Source organism: Arachis ipaensis, chromosome B2 (assembly GCF_059453495.1).
Source record: "Arachis ipaensis isolate K30076 ecotype BB chromosome B2, ASM5945349v1, whole genome shotgun sequence".
Taxonomy (NCBI): Eukaryota; Viridiplantae; Streptophyta; class Magnoliopsida; order Fabales; family Fabaceae; genus Arachis; species Arachis ipaensis.
In genome coordinates, this window is record NC_142437.1 from 117,860,610 (window position 1) to 117,881,154 (window position 20,545).

A 20,545-nucleotide genomic window follows, 5' to 3' on the forward strand; every position below is an offset into this window, starting at 1 on the left:
TTTTCTTATTTTGTTATGGTATATTATTTCTTTTAAAATTGAATATAATCTTCTAAAGTGAAAACATTACTTATTCTTTTAGAAAGTAAGTCATAGGTCCTCATCTATTCGGCTAGACAAGCCAAAGTATCAAACCAAAGATTCAATTTATAAATCCAAAGTGGGGGAAAATGAATACAGGATAGAGGCAGCAATGCAACATGAACTAAATACGCAGACCATACTGCCCTGAATTTTTGTCATTGCCCAAATAAGGTACATAGTAATTTAACAGGCAAGGGATGTTGGCATTGGGAATTAGAAGGATTCATTGTGAATGTTGGGAGAGGGGGTCTTATTGATGAGAAGCAATTGGTGAAAAACAAAGTGTTTGAAGGATGTTAAATTTGGTGGTGCTGCTTGTTTGAAGATGAGCCTAATGTTCCTAAAGTCTAAAGAACTATTAAGAAAGTAATAAGAATGGATAATGAGGTTTTGACTCCTCAAAGGATGTGCTACTTTTACAGTTTTACTTACTGAATTCTGCTAGGAAGACAACGAGATACAATGGGCTAATTATTTAGTCCAATAGGAATAAATAATAAAATATTTTTCATTTTGTTATTTTACATCAAATTTTAAATTTTTAAAAAATTCAGTTAGTTATTTTAAAAAAAATAATCATCCCAAATTCTAATTTAGCGAAGTATTTCACTCCAATACCTTCTTCTTTTTCAACCAACTGCTACCCCACTTTCATCAATAATCGTTCCACTTCATCCCTAGTAAAAATAACAATCCACTTAAGGATAAAAATAATCATCTCTATACCTAATGAATTGACATCTAACATATTTTAATTATATATAACTAAACCCAATCCAATCAAAATAATCATCTACATAGGAAATAAAATAATCATCCGCATACCTACTAAAATAACCATCTTAAACTGGCCATTGAAGGAGAAGAAGAAGGAGATGAATAAACAGAAGAAGCAACCATGATCAAACTGGCTGTGGGGGAGACTGCACAGCTGGCGGCGGGTGGGCAGCGCGAAAGAGGCTGTCCGGAGTTGATGCGGCGCTGTCGGACATTCGCAAAGAGGCTGGGCGGCGGAGGCTGGACATATGAAAATATCACACTAGTATGTCCCTTATGTGACACGAATGAAGACATCGGAAGGTGAAATGTCGCCAGCTGGGGGAGGGGATTTCCGACTGGCACGTTCAGGGCTGTGCGAACGACGCAACCTTCGCGATGGTGCTGCTCGGTCGTCCGTGGTGTGCACAGCGGCGTCTCTCGAAGCTATGCACGACGGCGGTGTTGTGGGTGGCAACGCGACACCTTTGAGAGAAGATGAGAATGGGGGAGAAGCAACTTAGTTCAAATGGGGGAGAGGGATGCAGTTTTGCGTTGTTCACTGTTTTGAATCCTTATTTGGGACTAAAACCCTATTTTGGTCCCTGAGATTCACGCGATTACTCATTTTAGTCCTCGAGATTTAAAATTACCTATACTGATCCTCCAGATTTAGATCCGGGCACTAATGTAGTCCCTCAGCCCTTTCCGGTGATGACTCAGCAAACGGAGTGCCATGGTGGCACCCTCGCTGCCACGCTGGACCCTCTCTAAACGACGTTGTTTCCCTCTTTAGCGCCCAAATAAATAAAAAAACGCTGTGACTTGTATATGAAGGAGCAGAAACGAGTTTTACCCCATACAAAATATTCATCTTCTTCTCTACCTCCATCATTCTTCTTCATCTCTAATCAATGGTGCCAGTGAAAAGTTTCTGAAATCATTCATCACCCAAGTTGAACTAACCCACGGCTAGGTTAGAGTGGAATCGTGTTTCAAAGGAATGAGGTTGCTCTCCTCTCGTTCTTAGCCAAGGTAAGCGTTAATGTTGGGGTTTAGTGGCTTTAATTTTTTTTAATTTATTTTTAGAATGCATGTATGATTGTACTCTATGGTGCTGGTGTTCTTGTAAATGGAGAACCTTTATGCTTTGTTGCAACTATTTTTTCTAGAGTTTCTTTGATTGCTTATACGTTGGGTTGGGTTGTTGGGGTGCTCTGTTTTTTTATGAATGGAACAGGGGATGATGTTGATAGGGTTAGGGCTATGCAATTTTAAACTGGTTTTTGAATTTGGGTTTTCATCTCTGAACAATTTTAAATCTTACACTGAAAATTCAAGTTGATGGGGGATTTATCAACATGCATTTTGAAGAAAATCATTATTCAGATGAAGGGTTTGTGTCTGTCAAAGGTTGGAGGAGTTCTCTTAAGTTTAAACATGCATCTGCCTCTGCATTTGTTAAGGAGAAGATTGTTATTGAAGATGATGGACTAGTGGAGGATGTCTCAGATGGCGAAGTTGACATTGGTTTTGTTGGGTGCAGAATTTGGACTTGATCCTAGTGCCGATTCTGATGGGGCTAATTCGTGGCATTCTGAGGAGATGAAGACCCCTCCCAACTCTGAAGAGGAAATAACAGATGTTGACTCAGATGATGGTTGTCCATTGTTTAGAGATGGAGGAAGGTTTGGAGAGTTAGTGCTGGAGGTTGGTATGAAATTCACTACCAAATGGGAGTTCAAATAGGCTATTAGGGAGTACACAATTCAGGAAGAAAAGAGGCTTAGGTTGAAAAAAAATTTATAGCAAAAGAGTGAGAGTTGTATGTAAAGTAAAGGAATGTCCATGGCTGATGTATGCCTCAAGAGACCATGAAGATACTTGTTGGCAAATAAAAACATTCAACAATGATCACACTTGTGCTAGAGATGACAGAAACAGGGCAAATAAAAACATTCAACGATAACACTCATTTGAAAAGGCAGCTTGAAAATTTTACTTGCAGTTATTGTGGTGATAAAGGTCACACCAAGAGAGGTTGCAAAAAGAAGAGATTGGCCGATACAGCAGCAGCTGCTGCTGCTGTGGCTGAGGCTGAGGCTGCTACAAAAAACAAAGAGGGCGAAGGGGGAGGAGATCCAACAGCCGACCAAACATGCGTTGCTACCTCTGATGAAATGAACCAACAAGGTGAAGGAGAAAATGTACAACCTATTGATTTAGCACCTATTGTTTCAGCAGCCAGTGATGTCCAACCAGTAGAACTTGAGTTGTCTCAACCTACCTGTTTTGAAGAAATTAGTTAGATGTGTTTAGGGAGGTTATGAAAATTAGTATGTGGCATTAGGCCTTTAATGTTTTGTTAAAATTTAGACAATGACTACTAAGATCAGTCCTGGTTATTTTGATATCACAGTGGATCTTTTGATGTTAATACTCATGATGCTTGGTTATGCATCTTTTTTGTTCAACTCTGATAACTAATTTAATATAAATCCAGTTTGCTGTTTAACTTGCTTATTGTAATCCTATTTAAATATAACTCAGTTTTGTTGAATCAAGTGTAAGTCACAGGAATACCACAAATTACTCTTTATTCATTCCATTCAAATATTTTTACACAATATATATTCCATTACATTACATTACACATGAATCCTTCTATAATTTTTTCTTCAAAATTTGTCACACATCACTAACAGAAACACTACCATCATAAACACAGCTACCATCAACAAATTGGTCATGAATTTCTGACTTCTTACGTCATTTTCCAACCTCCGAACCCTCCATGCTAGGTTCATCTTCATTCTACCATTGACTCTATCAGAATCTGCTATTCCAGCACTTTCCTCTTAAATAATGTCAGCCCAAACAAACATATCATACCAAGTCTTTTTTCTTGTCTGAAATGAACCAATAAAAGATGATGAAATGAAGTAGGCAAGAACAAATTAACAAAATATCATATATTTAACTTACATTATAATTGGGATATCCAAAAACCGTAGACTGAGTGCACCTCAATTTGCTGGCTTTGGCATCAACTGGAACCGAAAGTGATCGAGTTATATGTTGCTTGACAACCATTGTCTATACAAGAATGGAAATATTCATCAATGCAGCATAGTTTAAAATCATATACCAGTTTAACATACAAAATGTAAAAAATTTTAGCAAGCGTTGTATGAAAACAGTTGCCTTGATTGAAGAAAAGAGACATACATTTAAATCAGAAGCACATCCCAGATGTCTGCCATGTACACTTTCTTGACCCAAAGATGCGATTGGAGTAACCGGTAATGAGTGGGCAACCTTTGACAATGGAGAGAATGAACCTTTACCATTAAGAGAGAGGGTCCTTGAAGTAGGTGGATGTGGAAGGACCATCCGTCTTTGCGAAAGAAGATAATGCGGCATCTAATGACCATGAGGGTATTTGCAGAGAGGGGAGTGCAGGCCGTCTAGAGTGAGGAATCAAGGAAGCCTTGTCACCTTTTTCATTTGCATTTGCAGCACATGTTTACAGTAAGTAACACAATGCAATGCTACATCAAACAATTGCAAACTGACAAAAGCAGCGGCAGCTTATAGTTTTTAGTATTGAGTGATTACAGTTTTAGAGGAAACTGAAATTTAGCCAAGTTACATTCATATTATGGTAGCAGCAGCTAGCAATCAGGAAACAGAGAAATGGCAGATCGAAATGGAAGGCATATGATCTGTATGTGTTATTACCTGGAGCTGGAGGCAATGAAGAGGATGATCTGAGAAGGAATCAGCAGCAGCAGTTTGAAGCTCAGGCGATGAAGAGGATGATCTTAGCTTTTAGGGTTTTAATGGGACCAGAGACCAGATTGGGTACAAAATTCAGATTTGCCACGTCAGCTTGTCGTTGCTGGCTCCAGCGTGGCATTGGAGGTGCCAGATCATCCCTCCGTTTGCTGACTTGGCGCCGGAAAGGGTTGCAGGGCCACTATGGGTCCTGGAATTGAATGTCAGGGATGCTGTTAGGAAATTTTGAAAGTCAAGGACAAGTATGGGTAACTCGACCAATCTTAGGGACCACTTTGAAAATAAATAATAATTAATTAATTTAATTATTATTTAATTTTAATTATAAAAATATTCTTATTGTATATATTGTATACTAATTAAATTAGCTTTCCATACTTTCTCTTACTTTAAAATATATCGTTTAGAATATATGGTCAATGGTAATAACTCTCACATGCAGATATATTTATGTGATGTTAATAGTTAACAACCATAAATGTGTGAACTCTTAAGCCAAGTATATAGAAGCATTCTTCTCGGATAAGCCGTTAATTACTCGGGTGAATGTGTTGAAAGGAAATGTTCGTAATACCTTTAATATCATGACGCAACTTTGTATTATCCCCTGCAATGATTCTTGTATACCATATAGTTGGGATGTTTTATTTGAACTCACCCTCACAGAAAAAGGCTGTTAGTTATTCACAGATTGTGTTAGAGAATTACAATTTAATAATTGCAATTTAATTCAAAACTAATCTCAATTGCTTTTGTCATAAACAACGAATAATTATGTTTTTTTTTTCTTTTCAAGTAAAATATTTGAAACTTGGAGAAAGCCTATATTTTCAAGAAATGTAGGGAGGCTCATTTCTGTTGCATATTCCGTAATTTGAAGTCCTTGGTAGTAAGGGACTCATCTAATATCTATAATGTGTTTTTTTCTCCGACTTTTCTCTTTTACGATTCTATTTCTTCTTTTATGGAGACTTTTTAGAGATTTTCTTTTCTTTGTTGATTTCCTTCTTCCTCTTATATCTTTAACGTCATTTGTTTTTTCTTTTCTTACAATACCATTGATTCTCTCTTTATCACCTTTGCAACCATTTGATCCAAACTTCCTCCCTATCTTGTATCTTCATCTTGATTTTCAAGAAAAGCTTTTTTTGTATAACTTTTTCAAAGACCGGTGGGTATTGCGAGTCAAAGAAAAATTTATTATCTGTCTCTTTGATTCTCATTGTCTTTTTTTTTCTTTTTCTAATCCGTCTTTTTTATTTGTGCCAAAATGAGAATCCATTTGAGTTTTTCTTATCACCTTCTCAGATTTTCTATCATCCATAAGGTATCTTGTAGAAATAGAATTTTGACTTGGCATTGAGTTTTTCATGTGTTGTAAGTTTAGATAATCTCCCCTTCTTCTCACCATGCATCATCATTTGCATTTCATATTTTGCACCCATCACCTCATTATACTCTCCAATCCTCTCCACATCTTCTCCTTCATCATCTACTTCTGCCTCATGCCTTTGTAAATGTCTCTTCATTTTTTCAGGATACTTACCTCTTTAGTCGTCTTCGAAAATTCTGATGTAATTGATACTATCATCAATTGACACTCGTTCTTTTATAAAAAGAAAATCAAACTTCTCTCCCTCTAGCTTCTTGAGCATTCCATGTGATGACAATAATGAATATTGTTACTTCAAACCTATTGAGTTTTTATCCACTTGAATCACGTTTTTCCATACTGAAGCTACACTGTAGAAGTTATTCTCGTTCCATCTATGTAGAGGCATGTCATATTTTTCGATGTATACCTTTCTAGTTCTGTTTACTTCACAAGGACTCTCCTTATTTATCCAGATTAAGTAAAAACAAAAAGAGATTAGAGAAAATCTAAGGTCAGCATTTTTATTAAAATTTGGTCGACACTTAACCATCAAAAGGAAAGTGAATAATTTCACATCATTAGATGTATCTCACACCATTAAAAATACTGATAATAGTTAATTGATAACTACAAATTACAAAATTTGTCAGCACTTCTCAAAAGATTATTGCAATGTCTTTTTCATATTTTTCACAAACTAAAAAATATCATTTTGGTATGACTTCATCTTCTTTCATTATCACAAACTCTCCAACGATACCTTTTTTTTTTTTTTTTGAGTTTCTCCATCATCCCTTCATCCACATAGCCTTTAACTTCACCTAATACAACTCCCGCCTCCTCTTCTTTTTCTACACTTCTCGGTTGCCATTACTGTTTTTTGGCATCTTGATGTTTGTATGTTTTGTTGTCATATTCTTGTCTAACGAGAGCAGTCTTGAAGAATTTTCCCATTCCATTCGACAGTGACATTCACTTTCTTTCTCCCTCATGCCTTTTTACCGTTTATGTTCTACTCTTTTCGTTATTTTGTTGTCCATCCTTCCTTCCATGTTGCTGCATTGAAAATCTTCTGCTTGCGCTTGCATCGTCACATTTTTCATACTTTGCTTCTGTAACACTTGCTATTCTATAAATCACCCATCCATCCAAATTGTTGATAGTTCTTTGTGCATGTTTTTGTAAGCAAACCCTGCAAACACAAATCTGTAAGGGTTTTTTCCTATATTTTTCTCGACAAATAGACGTCATCACTTGTCCTTCTCTGAATAAACCTCCCAGAATAACCATTGAATGCTCACCCCTTCTGATAGGTTATCCACGAAAACAAAAAACGTTTCTTGCTTTAATCTTATTTATAGTGCAAACGAGATAAATTTATTTTTTGTAATAATTTTTAAAATTATTTATTTTGATAAATAAAATATTTTTTAATTTATTTAAATAAAAAATTCGAAGAATTTGTTCATCACCTTAAAATGATGGTAATTAAATTAAATGAACTTTTAATTATGCATATAATTTTATATAAAAATATTATTCGTATATCAAAATGACAAAATCAACCACTAAAATTAGTCATATATAATTTAATTTATTTTTAATATGTATTTATATTCTAATATATATTTTATATTAGTGACTAATTTTAATATCTAATTTTAGTGTATACGTAATATAATCAAATTTTATAAAATGACATTGGCTTTAAGGCTTTTCCTGTGAATTTATATAAGCGCTTTGGTCTCCAATAATTAAGGTATTGGATTTGAATTCCAATAATGAAAAGAAATTCTCTACTATAATATCTTAGTTTTTTTTTAATTCACATGCAATTATATTCATTCATGAAAAATTAATAATTTAATCAAACTTATCAAATTATTTATGATTCTCAATTATCAATTTCTGCACCACCTGTGTCTTCAATTTTTTTTTCAATGTTTAGTAGAAATGGGTCAAATTAATGGTGTTTAAAAAAAACTCAAATATCAATAGTTACATTATCCCAAAAAAAATATCGTAAAAATGATCTAGTGGCTCTTCAATATTTAATTTAAACTCCTATTAAAAAAATTGAGAATTTAAATTTCACAATGAACATAAAAATATTGATCAGCCGTTTGCTTTTTATCTACGATGAAAGAATTAGTCATGTTGGATCTTAAAAGATCCCCCACTCCGCTTACCTATTTCGATCTTTTTCTTCCTCGTCCAATATATTTCCGAATGAAAAGATAGAAGGAGAAGCAATGAGAGATGATGAGATATCTATAATGTTTATTTTGATCTTTGAAATTTTTTCATCTCCTCGCCAAAATAATCCTTAACTTTAAAAAATAATTAAATTAATCTTAAAATTTATAAAGTATGAATCTTTATTTATCTCTAAATCAATAATCCTTAACACAATACTAATAGAGTATTATAATTATAATGTTAGCATGATATCTCTAATGATAAAGCTAAAGTGATAATTAAAACTTTAATATAATCAAATAATTATTTTAAATTGATTAATTAAACTCATTTTAATTTTTATACCAATATGAAACTAATTAAATAAAAAAAAAAAAGACAGAGAGTAACTTTCTTGAAAAGTTGTCACCAATGGCGGACAAAAGTCGGCAACCCGTAACCAATTAAATTTGCACCTTAATTTTTTTTGGTGGAAATGATGGGTGGGGTGGGTGCCAGTGAAAAGATAAAAAGAGAAGCAACATATATATATATATATATATATATATATATGGATATATATATATATGGATATATATATATATGGGTGGGATGGGTACGAGTGAAAAATATATATATTTACATATGGGTGCGTAGGAGCTTTTTTCGGTGAAAAGAGTATACTCTGGACTTTAAAATCAGACCATAAATAAAGATATTCAAAAATATAAGGGCCAGTTCGTAAATATTAAATTATAATAACTAGAATAAATTATTAAATTTAAATATAAGTTAACCTTATAATTATGGCTAATATTATTTTTTTTGTAATAACCTTCGTTTTCATATTGGTCCTTTTTTTTATTATTATACTGTTCTTTCTTATTCTTATTATAATTATTATTTTACTTATTATTGCTGTTATTGTTTTTATTAGTGTTATTATGGGTTAATGCTCAAATTCGACCTTGAAAGATCACGCGATTTTTATTTTTGTCTCCGAATGATTTTTTTAATCAAATTAGTCCGTGAAAGATAAACTGTAAGTCAAATTAGTCCTTCCGTCAGTTGGACGATGACGTGTCACGTTAAGTGCCACGTGGCACTTGACATGTAAAAAAGTTTTTTATTAGTCAAAATAGTCCTTGAAAGTCCAGACGTAAATCATTTTTATCCCTCAAATTTTAAAAATTAGTCAAACTAGTCCTTATATAATTTTTTTTATTTTTTTCATAATATTAAATTTGAAATATTTTTTGATACTACAAATTTTAATAGAAATGTAATTGACAAACAAAACATTAATAATTGTATCTTTTCTTCTTAAAAATTTTTTCAATAAAATTATCTCTCTCCTTTAATTCTTCTCAAAATCTCTCTTATTCTTTTCTATTATAAAACATTTTTCTTATATTATTACATTTTGCTGGAATATAATTGAAATATATGTATTTATTAACCTAAACAAAATTATATGCTCAAAATTAAAATTTATGTATGTTAACCTAAACAAAGTTATACCACTATTTTTTTTTCTATTACATCTTTTTTTTTTCCATTACGGTATTACTTACATATAGGATGTAATGGTAATGATACTTAGAGTCAAAATTCAAGAAAATCCACAAATTTTGCTTCAATTCCAAACTTTACAAAATATTGAAAATTTGTTGCTTAATTATTATTATTATTATTATTATTATTATTATTATTATAAACGAATTGCTTCTTAAGCGTAATACGTGTAAAGATCATAATAAATTTTTGTGTGTTTCATATGTTTGAGATAAATTATATAATTTTTCTTTTAATTTCACAAATCAATGAGATAAAATGAAATAGGAAACATTATACCTATGCATAACACATGCTACCAGTGACGGATCCAGAAAATTTTGTGAGTGGGGGCAAAATATACATAATATGATAATATTTTTTATAATTATATTTTATTATTATAAAATATAATTAGTCTTTAAATTATCTAATCAACAAATTAAAATACTAAAAGAATAATTTAAATAATAATATATAAATTAAAATTCCATTTTTTTAGGTTTTATATATTGAAAAGATTAAATAATATTTTCATTCTCAATACAATCAAATGTCTTTCTTTTTATATATGTCGGTTAAATAATCATTTAAAAATTCATCTCTCATACAATTACAAAATTGATTCTTTATATTATTCATATTTAAAAAGTTTTTTCAACTGATGTTATCCAAAAAAAACTAAAGTTAACTTAAAAAAAAAAACACCAACGAATAAACAGTATTATTTTGATTTCTTATTTATTATTATTATTATTATTATTATTATTATTATTATTATTATTTAACCATTTTTTATTTAATAGTCAATATAAGATTAATATTTTTATTAGTCATTTTTAATTTAATATTAAAATTATTTTAATAAGATAATCTATTTAATTTGAAATTAATTTAACAGAATAATTTTATATATTTATAATCAAATCTAATAAAATATTAGGCGAAATTCTATTGACTATCAAATATTTAGATTAAATGAATATGTCATTTGTTAAATATTAAATGATTTTTTTGTCACTTTTAATAAATATAATATTTATTAGTTATTTTTATCACAATTTTCAAATAATTTAACAATTATTTTGTCTGCGTCTGAATCTTTTAGATATTAAATTGGTAGTTACTTCTATTTTGAATAAATAATCAAATATATATAATATATATACACAGCACAACAATGATATTCACTAAGTATATAAATATATTTTTTCAAATTATAAATTTATTTATTAGTCACAATTATAAAATAACAAATCTATAATTATTTCACTCTTTCTTTTTAAAGGTTATTGTAACAAATTTATTTAAATTTTGAATTATTATTTGTTTTTTTATCATTGAAGTTAATAAGTGAAATTCATTTATAGTGGGGTCAAATTTAATTATATAGTGGGGGCAAATAAATTTTATTACTATATATTAGTTAACAAATTTTTAAATTTCGATGGGGGCACTTGCCCCCACTCCCTTTAACATGGATCCGTCCCTGCCTTTAATAATAGTAAATTATCAATTCAATTTATAAATTAAAACATGTAAAATATTAAAAATATAAATATAATTAGTAATATATTTAGGACATATAATTATAAAAACAAATTAAATTTATTAACCACGGTAAATGAATAGTAATTACTTATTATTTAAATTATATATTTTTTTGTTTTTAATAGTAATAATTTTAAGAGTGAAAGTAAGTTAGTCTTCAGATTTTTTTTTTTTAAATTCTATGAAAAATATTTTGGTTAATATTAAAAAAATATTATTTTTATTTTTTTTCAAATTTTTTTCATCTAATGGACTTAATTCTAATTTGATTAGTGATACACATATTATTAACAATAAATCAAATAATACGTGGGAATTTTTTATTTTAATAAATTAAATAAATATTTTATTTTTTGAAATAAATAATTTTAAAAATTATTAGGAAAATACGTTAGTATATCTTATCTTATTTATACTGTAAACGAGATAATTTTACCCGTATCGAGATATGTGTATTTTTTCAATTTTCATATATCTCTTTATTATAAACGAGATACATAAAAAATTATCTCGTTTATAGTGTAAACGAGATATGTGTATTTGTAAATATAAAAATATAATTTTTGAAAATAATAAAAAATATTAATAATTTAAATTAAATCAAACTCTTAAAAATAGAATATTTCAAATAATAAAAAAGATAAGCAGTTTCAAATAATAGAAAAGATGGGCAGTTTCAAAATAATAGAAGAAATAGGCGATTTTAACTAACTAATTAATGAACTTGGTCTAGTGGTTAGCTCACTAGTTTGCTTAAGCAAGTGTTGGGGTTCGAATCCCGCCTTGTTATTATTTGAATTGATTTAGTGTAAATTCTAATAAAAAACGTCAGTAGATGGAAGTAGCACGGTTAATTAAGATCGTCCACTTTCCATATTATTTGAAATGTTCTATTTTTAAGAATTTGGTCTAATTTAAATTATTAATATTTTTTATTATTTTTATAAAATATATTTTTATATTTACAAATACATATATCTCATCTATATGGTAATAATTTTTAAAATTATTTATTTTAATAAATAAAATATTTATTCAATTTATTAAAATAAAAAACCAAATAAGTTGTCTTTATGGCACAGATACGCTTTCACACACTCTCTTTTTTTTTGTGGGTCCAACAAATCAATAATGATATACTGTAATTAATTCTTTCCCATCCAAGAACCATAAGCGTGAACTACTAATGCATTGACACCTGTCCTTCTACACATGTAAAAATAATTTTATTTCTATACCATAGAATGCACCATATATGAATTATACTAAGAATAAATAATTAAATCAATTATCAGTATATAGTAATATATATTGAAACAAATTATAAATATTTAATAATTAATTTAATTATATATATATATATATATATATATATATATATATATATATATATATATACTGTTAATGCTATTATCATTAGTAAAAAAATTATTTTTAGTAATTATTTATTCTTTTATTAACAACAATAAAAATAATTATTAATATATTTATCGATAATTAAATATTAACTATTTTATATTTTATCGGTAAAAGATTTAAGTGACAACTATATAATTATTAATAGGTATCTTTATTTTATTATAATATATAATAATAATGACAAATATATAATTATTATAAAAATATAAGTTAAATAAAATATATAATAACTGTTATATTATTATTACTAAAAATTTATTATTAAAAGTATTTTTTTATTGTAGTATATATTATATTGTTTAAAGTTTTAAACAACTTTGCCCAAACAATTAAATAATATCGGGAGTAGTTGTATTTTTTTTTCATTTGGATATTGTTATAAAATAACTAAATAAATAAAGAAGAGGTAACAAATATAAAATAAAGAAATATAAAGAGAGAAAAAGAAGTATTGCAACATAAAAGAGAGAGAATTATTTATTGCTTGTGTTACGTTTGCTTCATATTACACTTCTATTTATATGTACACAGGAGATAACATTTTCAACTCTCATTAAACTCATATCTCTTGAGAATCTGAGTGGCCCATATTAAATGATAGTCATCCACCTTATTTGATCTTATCACAACACTCCCTCTTGGATGATCATTTAGGATTATGCCTCATTAAAATCTTACTAAAGAAAATGCAATGGAAAAAACTTTAGTAAAGTAAAAAGAGTACAATATCCTTTGTGATTGGGACTGCCTCATTAAAAATTTTGTCAAGAAAAATCCAATGGAAAAAATGTAAGACCCAAGATTTTGAAAAGTTTTATTTTAAATTAATCTCAAATCATTTATTTATTTATAGTTTTAATTTCAGAAATTATTTTTATTAAAGATAATAAGAATTTTATATGATTTGATTTTAGATGATTTATATTTATATCATTTAATACTTTAGGTTAAAGATAAAGAAAATTAATTATACTATATCTAATCCTTTAATGAGAATATTTCATCGAAATTAATTTGTAAATTTATGATTAAATAATATTTTCTTTAAAGATGATTTTGTTGAATTAAATTTGGTTTTCAATTACTCTACTACCCTTAATTTTAGTAAAATGACCAAACTGCCCCTAACCCTAATCTATCCTCGCCGCCTCTCTTTCCTCTTCACCTGCGCAGCCCCAACCCTCCTCTCCTCACTCTTTCTGCCTTCAAACCATTCACACACAAAACAAAAGCATTCACATACATGGAGGAGAGATCTGAGAGGGGAGATGCGTCGCCGGTAGGGTGTGGGCCGCCATCACGCCGTCGTCGAGCTGGAGGGAGGAGCCGTCGCCGCCACGCCTCACCGTCGAAGCCCCACGTCGCTGCCGCTGCCGCTGGAGGATCCTCGCCGCCGTTCTCGTGCCCAATCGCCGTCGTTTACCTTCCATCCAGCCCAAACCGCTGCACAAGAAAGCCAACGAAGAGGTCGCCGCCACTGCGCCATGCGTCGCCGCCGACCTGCCTCGAAGCCGCCGTCGCGGATCAGATCTGAGGCGAGGAGAGGAAGAGAGACACGAAGGAGGGAACCACGCGCAGCCATCGCGCCCTCGCCGCAAAGCCATCGCTGCCGAAGCTCCACGCCGCCTCTGCCGCCTGAAACCCTATCGCCAACACTGATCTGTGCGCCACCGTCGCTGAAACTTGTCGTGGCCACCGATGGTTCCGTCACTGTTGTGTGTCACCGTCCAGGGAAGGGGGAGGAGACGTGCGACTGAAAGATGCACCGAGGAAGAAAAGCGCCGCCGTTTGCCACTACCGTTGCTGGAGGCTGCCCCGCCGCGCCTTTGGCTGCCGGGAAACGGTGTTGTTGCTGTAGGAGACTGTTCTCAAAGTTGCTGCTCCACTTCCATCATTCTTCCCTTCACAGTAAGTTGCCTGTGCTCTGAAACTCGTATTGTAACCGTTCTAGTTATCTGCAGTTAAGGATTCTGATGTATAGATGTTGTAAGGTCAATTTTATGGGTTGCATGTCAAAATTGAGGTTGCTGCTGAACCATCAGAGTTTTCAGCCGGTATCGAAGCTGCTGTCCGGTCAATTTGGAAGCTGTTATTGTGTCGTTCTATTTTGTTTACCACGGTAAGGTTATTCGGTTCCGTTCTTGTTTACCGCAATACTCTATTATCAATTATGTTCTAATATCGCTTAATATCCATTCCGCGTTAATTCTAAATTATGTCAGATATGTGGTTGTTGCCGTGATCCCTACGGTTGCTTGAGAATTTCTATGGTTGCTGCCAATTAACGTGAGAATAAGGATTTAATGGGTTTAAGTAGGCAACTTGCGACTAATCGAGGTAGGAGTTTTCTTAAAATCTAATTTATATTACAGAGTTGTGATAAATAGATATTAATGTGAGAGAACATATGCCTGTGATTATAATTGTCTTCTAAATGTGGTTGTTTGTTGGACTGAATGGCTGATTGCTTGATTACTTGAGTAGTTTGTGATTGCTGAAAAGAAATTAGTTGGAAAGGTTATTTAGTTGATTATTATGAAAAATGGCTTTTCTTGGTTTTGAAGCTATTTTTGATGATGTAAAGGAATTAGCTTTGGAAATGGTTTAATTTTGAGTTAGTGACTTTATAAATGACTTTATAAATGATTTAGTATTTGAGCTGGTTTGATTTTAAAAAGAGATTTATTATGGGCACTGATTTGCTTTGAAAATAATTTGATATTGGAACTAGCTGAATCTTGGAAAATGATTGAGGTTTGGAAAAGGTTTGAGAAATGTTTGGATGGGACCCGAAAAGGGTGGCAGAATCCGAGTTTTAGAGGAGATGCTGCCGAAATTTTATAAAATTAGAAGTTTCATTTGAAGTAGTTATTTTAAAAGGTTTAATTTTAAGCATTATATGATTTAAGAATACTTCATTTATCAAAGAAAAAGTTATGTTTTGGATTGAGAATTGTTAGTGAACGAAACGGAAAGAAGGATGATGAGGATTGATTTGAAATATGAGTTTGAATGAATTTGGAAATGGATATGGATTGACGAATGATGATGATATTGAGAATGGCTTAGATATTGATGAATGATTAATGAATTATGTATATGGCTTATAAATTTGAAATATCTGAGATACGAGGTTCTCTGGATTAAGTGACGTAGCTTGCCACCACGTGTACCAGGTTGAAAACTTGATACTCTGTTGACCCTACGACGTAAGTGTGTGACCGGGCACTATATAAATTCCCGGGAATGTTACCCCCATTGAGTAATATTGATTATTTGAGAAAAAGCTATGCATAGACTCTTGGGGATGCACGTCGGGGGACAGTTTAAGTACAATTCAGACTTGTCGGGTTGGCTGGATAACCGACAGATGAGCCTCATCAGCCATAGAACAGGCATGCATCATATGCATTTGTATGCTTTACTTGAGTTTGAACTTGTTTTGGTTTGCCTAATTGCTAAACTGTTTGTAACTGCTACTTAAACTAATTGCTGTAACTGCTGCCTACTTGTGCTTTCCTTGTCTGCTTTGCATGTGTTTGTCCTGGCGTGCTACATTTAAGATTGAACTTTGGTGCTGAATTAATGATTGTGTTGTTTGATTGCGTGGTTAGTTTCTGATTGAGATTTTCTTATAAGAAAGGAAAGGTTTTGGATTTGTGAAAGATTTAACATTGTTCCTTTGAAAAAGTTTTTAAACGATTTCCTATGGGTTTTAAAAGATTCATAAGGCAATGATAATCACTGAGTTTGAAAATAGTTTTCTTATTAAATATCTTCTTATGACAACTTTGAAACTCAGTGGTGAGACCGTGTGGTTAGGTTCTCACCCCCTACAGCTTTATCTTTTCAGGAACCGGAAGAAGCGTTATGAAGAGTTACACTGCGTTTGGCTTATATGTTGTTGTATTCATTAGATTATTTTCTTCCCTCGTCTTTGTTATTATAAGTTTGAAAGAGGGATAGGAATTGTATGTTTTATATGTATAATATATTGAGTTATTATGTAAGGAGTCTTGTATATAAATCTATGCCTGCTTGTATTTTTCTTAAGATAAAATATTTATTTCTAGTTTTCTAAGAAATCAGCGATACAGTATCGAGTCACAGGCTCCTATTTTATTATTTAGTATGTAAAGTAGTCGTAATACTTCTTGCTATCAGAGTGGCGTAGCCGAAAGCGTGACTACTGATAGTGAGGCTGTTACATTATGGTATTAGAGCAGTCTTTCCTGTAGAGCCTTGGAAATGGACTGATTATGCTTCAATTGCATACTCAGAGAGTCTGTCATGTAGTAGGTCTTGTTCGAATAACGAGAATTAGAGCTTTATGCACATGACGGTCTATTAATTAATGCCATTAGACTTGCATTGCATAATTCCTGGTATTAAGTTTGGCCAGCTTAACACTAGTGAATTATGTATATGCAAGCATTAATGGGTTATCATAGACGATATGCGAGTCAAAGATAACGCGAGTCGCGGGTTTTGGAAACGTTAGAAACTAAGTTCTAGAGATTAGTTCCGTTTCGACGTATAATCTTTATTCGTGCTTGACGTTATCTTTTCCTTTATCAGTAGTATTGGAATCTCTAGTTCTCGATTTCTTATTGGAATGTGTTTTGGATATTTTTCTACCATATCTTGTCATTCATATATATATCCTTGTTTGATTAGGTTCCTAATTGTTGCTTGAATCTTTAAGGAACATTCAACCTTAACACTGTTCATAAATTTGGTATTTGTTGGTTTGATTTCGAATTAGTTTTGGTGCAACGGATAATCCTTGATTCCTAAATCATTTGAAATTCTAAGAGTCGCGATTCGTAGTAAACTAATTATGCGATTTAATTCTCTTGTTTCGTATTCTGTAACTATTGTGTCCTGTTCGGATTACAATCTTTGGTTTTGTGTTTCTTCGTAAAAATGATAAAAACTGACCTTGTTTTGATAAAATGTATCAATTCTAGTAGTTTTCTTCTATAACTCTTATCTTGGAATCTCTTTTGAAAATAGTTCTATTTTGATTCTTTTTCTGTTTGACTCTGGTTGTAACCATTATTTGAATTCTGAATACAACAACCTTTGATTTTATAAAATACTTCCTTACAAAAAATGAAAAAAATTCTTTATATAATTAAAACATGCTTTTATTTAAAAGTATTACTTAGTCTTTATTTATCCTTACAAGAATACTTTATTTTAGATTTTCTCATTTGAACATAATTTGATCCTTTTGTAACATTATTCGAATTTTTATGCATATACATATATTTACTCAATTATGTATCTACGAACTCCTTAAACTTTCTAAAACAAGGTTTCTATTTTCATTTCAGTTAATTTTCATTTAATAAACTTCACACAAATCATTCTAATTTGAATTTGATCTAGTATAACATAATATTTACCTTTGTTTAGTTTTTTTGAAAAATATTGTATTTATATAATTTCATTACATAAATCATATATTATGCTCAAGTTCGACTTAAAATTGTTTTAACATGACACAATATTCATGTTTTTACTAATTCTCTTGAATTTTGTAAATAATAACCTTGTTCTCTTCTAGGATTTCTATTGAAGTTATTTGAAATCAAAATTCTTTCCTATTTGTATTTCAATTCTTTCTTCTGACATACTTCACGACTTTTAACCATCCTAGTTTGTTGGTGAGTAGAACCATTCCTTCATATTTTTGTACACTTTGCGCTTCTCTAATTTGGTTTCAGTTTGTTTTGATCCAATGTACCACTACCCTTTTCTTGTTTCCTCTGGAGTTCCTAGATTCAATATTTCCTGTTAAGATGCGAAATGACTCTTTCTGAAACGTTTTCTCATGTCTATATATTGTTGCTTAGTTGTAATCCTACACCTTTCGAATTCATGTGAATCTTATTCTTGTCACTTATTCTTCTCTTCCTACGATTTGTATCTCTTTGAACGTACTTAATGCATTTTAATATTATTGAATATCCTTATAAGGTGTGATTCCTAGCATATTTTTGGATTGTTTTAAGCCTTTTTTAAATAAGATTTGATTTATTTTTATGTAAGGTTGTTTTTGACTCTGCATTCCTTTATTTGGGCAGTGCCTCTTTCTGCTGTAACTTGAATTTATTTTGGAGCGACACAACCATCTCTTGAAGTTTTAATAAAATCACTTTTAACTTAGCTTACACTCCCTTACATTGAAAATTTTTGTATGTGATTTAGATCTGTTTCATTGTAATGTATCTTCTTTTCCTTTTATAAGCAAAACTTTATTTCAAGTTTCTTTCCAACAAGATCGTAATTTTCATGCATGCTTAACATAAAAAAAAAATATAGAATTTTTCTCTTAGCCAAATTAATCTCTCCTTTTTCAAATTTTATGTAATCTATTTCAACTTGAATTTATATTGAAATAATGTTACATTCATACTTTTACTATTCTGTTGGAAGATGTTTGTTACTTATTTTTTTTTTGGTAAAACGTGAAATGATCTTCCCTTAAGATTTTCATTCTTCAAGAACAATGTATTCGAAAATATTTTTAAATCAAACTCGAGTTCTGAGAGCCTTGCCTTTAGTTTTGGATATTCTCCTTTTGTAAACCTCATATTTACTTGACTCCGCTTAAATTCGTTTCAAAATACTGCATTATTTTTCATCGAATTCATTCAATTCAAGAGTTACCCTTAAAGTTATCAATTGATTCTCTTTCCATCAGTCTTTATTGCTTGTTCATCCTTGTCTACTTGTGATTTCCACAATTCTTTCAAATTCTCGCGAACGAGGTCCTTGTCACTTTTCTTTCTTTTCCATGGTCTATTATCTTTCTAAATATATTCGAGATAAGTCTTAGTATCTTGTGAAACCATTAGGCTTAGTAAACGACACATTAGTCATTTAGGACACGTTTGGTGAACGCAAAAAGGTAAAACTCGTAAGTCTACGACGTCACAGGGAGTTGTGAAATCCTGTTTTACGTGAAAGAGTTCTATTGATGTTTGACTTATGACCAATAGTAAGGTTGGTGAAGTGTTTAACAAAATTGAGACGATATGAGATCAGTATGTGAATCTTAAGCACATTGTTTTAACCCCGGCTTGTTTTATAACCTTTTGCCGCCTTGCTTTACCATCACATATTTGAAACATATCACCTTGTATATTAAGCCTATCTTGTAACATCTGTTTCGCATAACACTTATACCCTTTACACCTTTATATCATATGAAAATATTGGTAATTGAAACTATATGTATATATGTACAAAAAAAAAATTTTGTTTTGTTTTTCCTTTAAATGAATTCAAGAATGAAGTGGTATGAAATCTCTTCTATTTTGTATCAATTTTTGAGGACGAAAATTTTTATAAGGTGGATAGGATGTAAGACCCAAGATTTTGAAAAGCTTTATTTTAAATTAATCTCAAATCATTTATTTATTTATAGTTTTAATTTCAGAAATTATTTTTATTAAAGATAATAAGAATTTTATATGATTTGATTTTAGATGATTTATATTTATATCATTTAATACTTTAGGTTAAAGATAAAGAAAATTAATTATATTATATCTAATCCTTTAATTAGAATATTTCATCGAAATTAATTTGTAAATTTATGATTAAATAATATTTTCTTTAAAGATGATTTTGTTGAATTAAATTTGGTTTTCAATTACTCTACTACCCTTAGTTTTAGTAAAATGACCAAACTGCCCCTAACCCTAATCTATCCTCACCGCCTCTCTTTCCTCTTCACCTGCGCAGCCCCAACCCTCCTCTCCTCACTCTTTCTGCCTTCAAACCATTCACACACAAAACAAAAGCATTCACATACAT

The 20,545-nt window shown here is 30.9% G+C and overlaps 1 protein-coding gene across 1 annotated transcript; it reads left to right on the forward strand.

The window, feature by feature from the left end:
* The first annotated feature begins 13,882 nt into the window (after positions 1-13,882).
* LOC107626020 (uncharacterized) lies at positions 13,883-16,742 on the forward strand. The gene is made up of 4 exons (XM_016328785.3): positions 13,883-14,623; positions 14,707-14,834; positions 14,938-15,052; positions 16,569-16,742. The coding sequence occupies exons 1-3, from the start codon at positions 14,414-14,416 to the stop codon at positions 14,972-14,974; spliced, it is 375 nt and encodes a 124-aa protein (XP_016184271.2). The 5' UTR covers positions 13,883-14,413; the 3' UTR covers positions 14,975-15,052; positions 16,569-16,742.
* Positions 16,743-20,545: the final 3,803 nt, after the last annotated feature.

Bases quoted from the DNA above. Each gene is read 5' to 3' on its own strand.
- LOC107626020 (XM_016328785.3), top strand. From the start codon at position 14,414: ATGGTTCCGTCACTGTTGTGTGTCACCGTCCAGGGAAGGGGGAGGAGA. The intron at 14,624-14,706 runs GTAAGTTGCCTG...AGATGTTGTAAG, and splicing joins CCATCATTCTTCCCTTCACA to GTCAATTTTATGGGTTGCAT. The intron at 14,835-14,937 runs GTAAGGTTATTC...AAATTATGTCAG, and splicing joins GTTCTATTTTGTTTACCACG to ATATGTGGTTGTTGCCGTGA.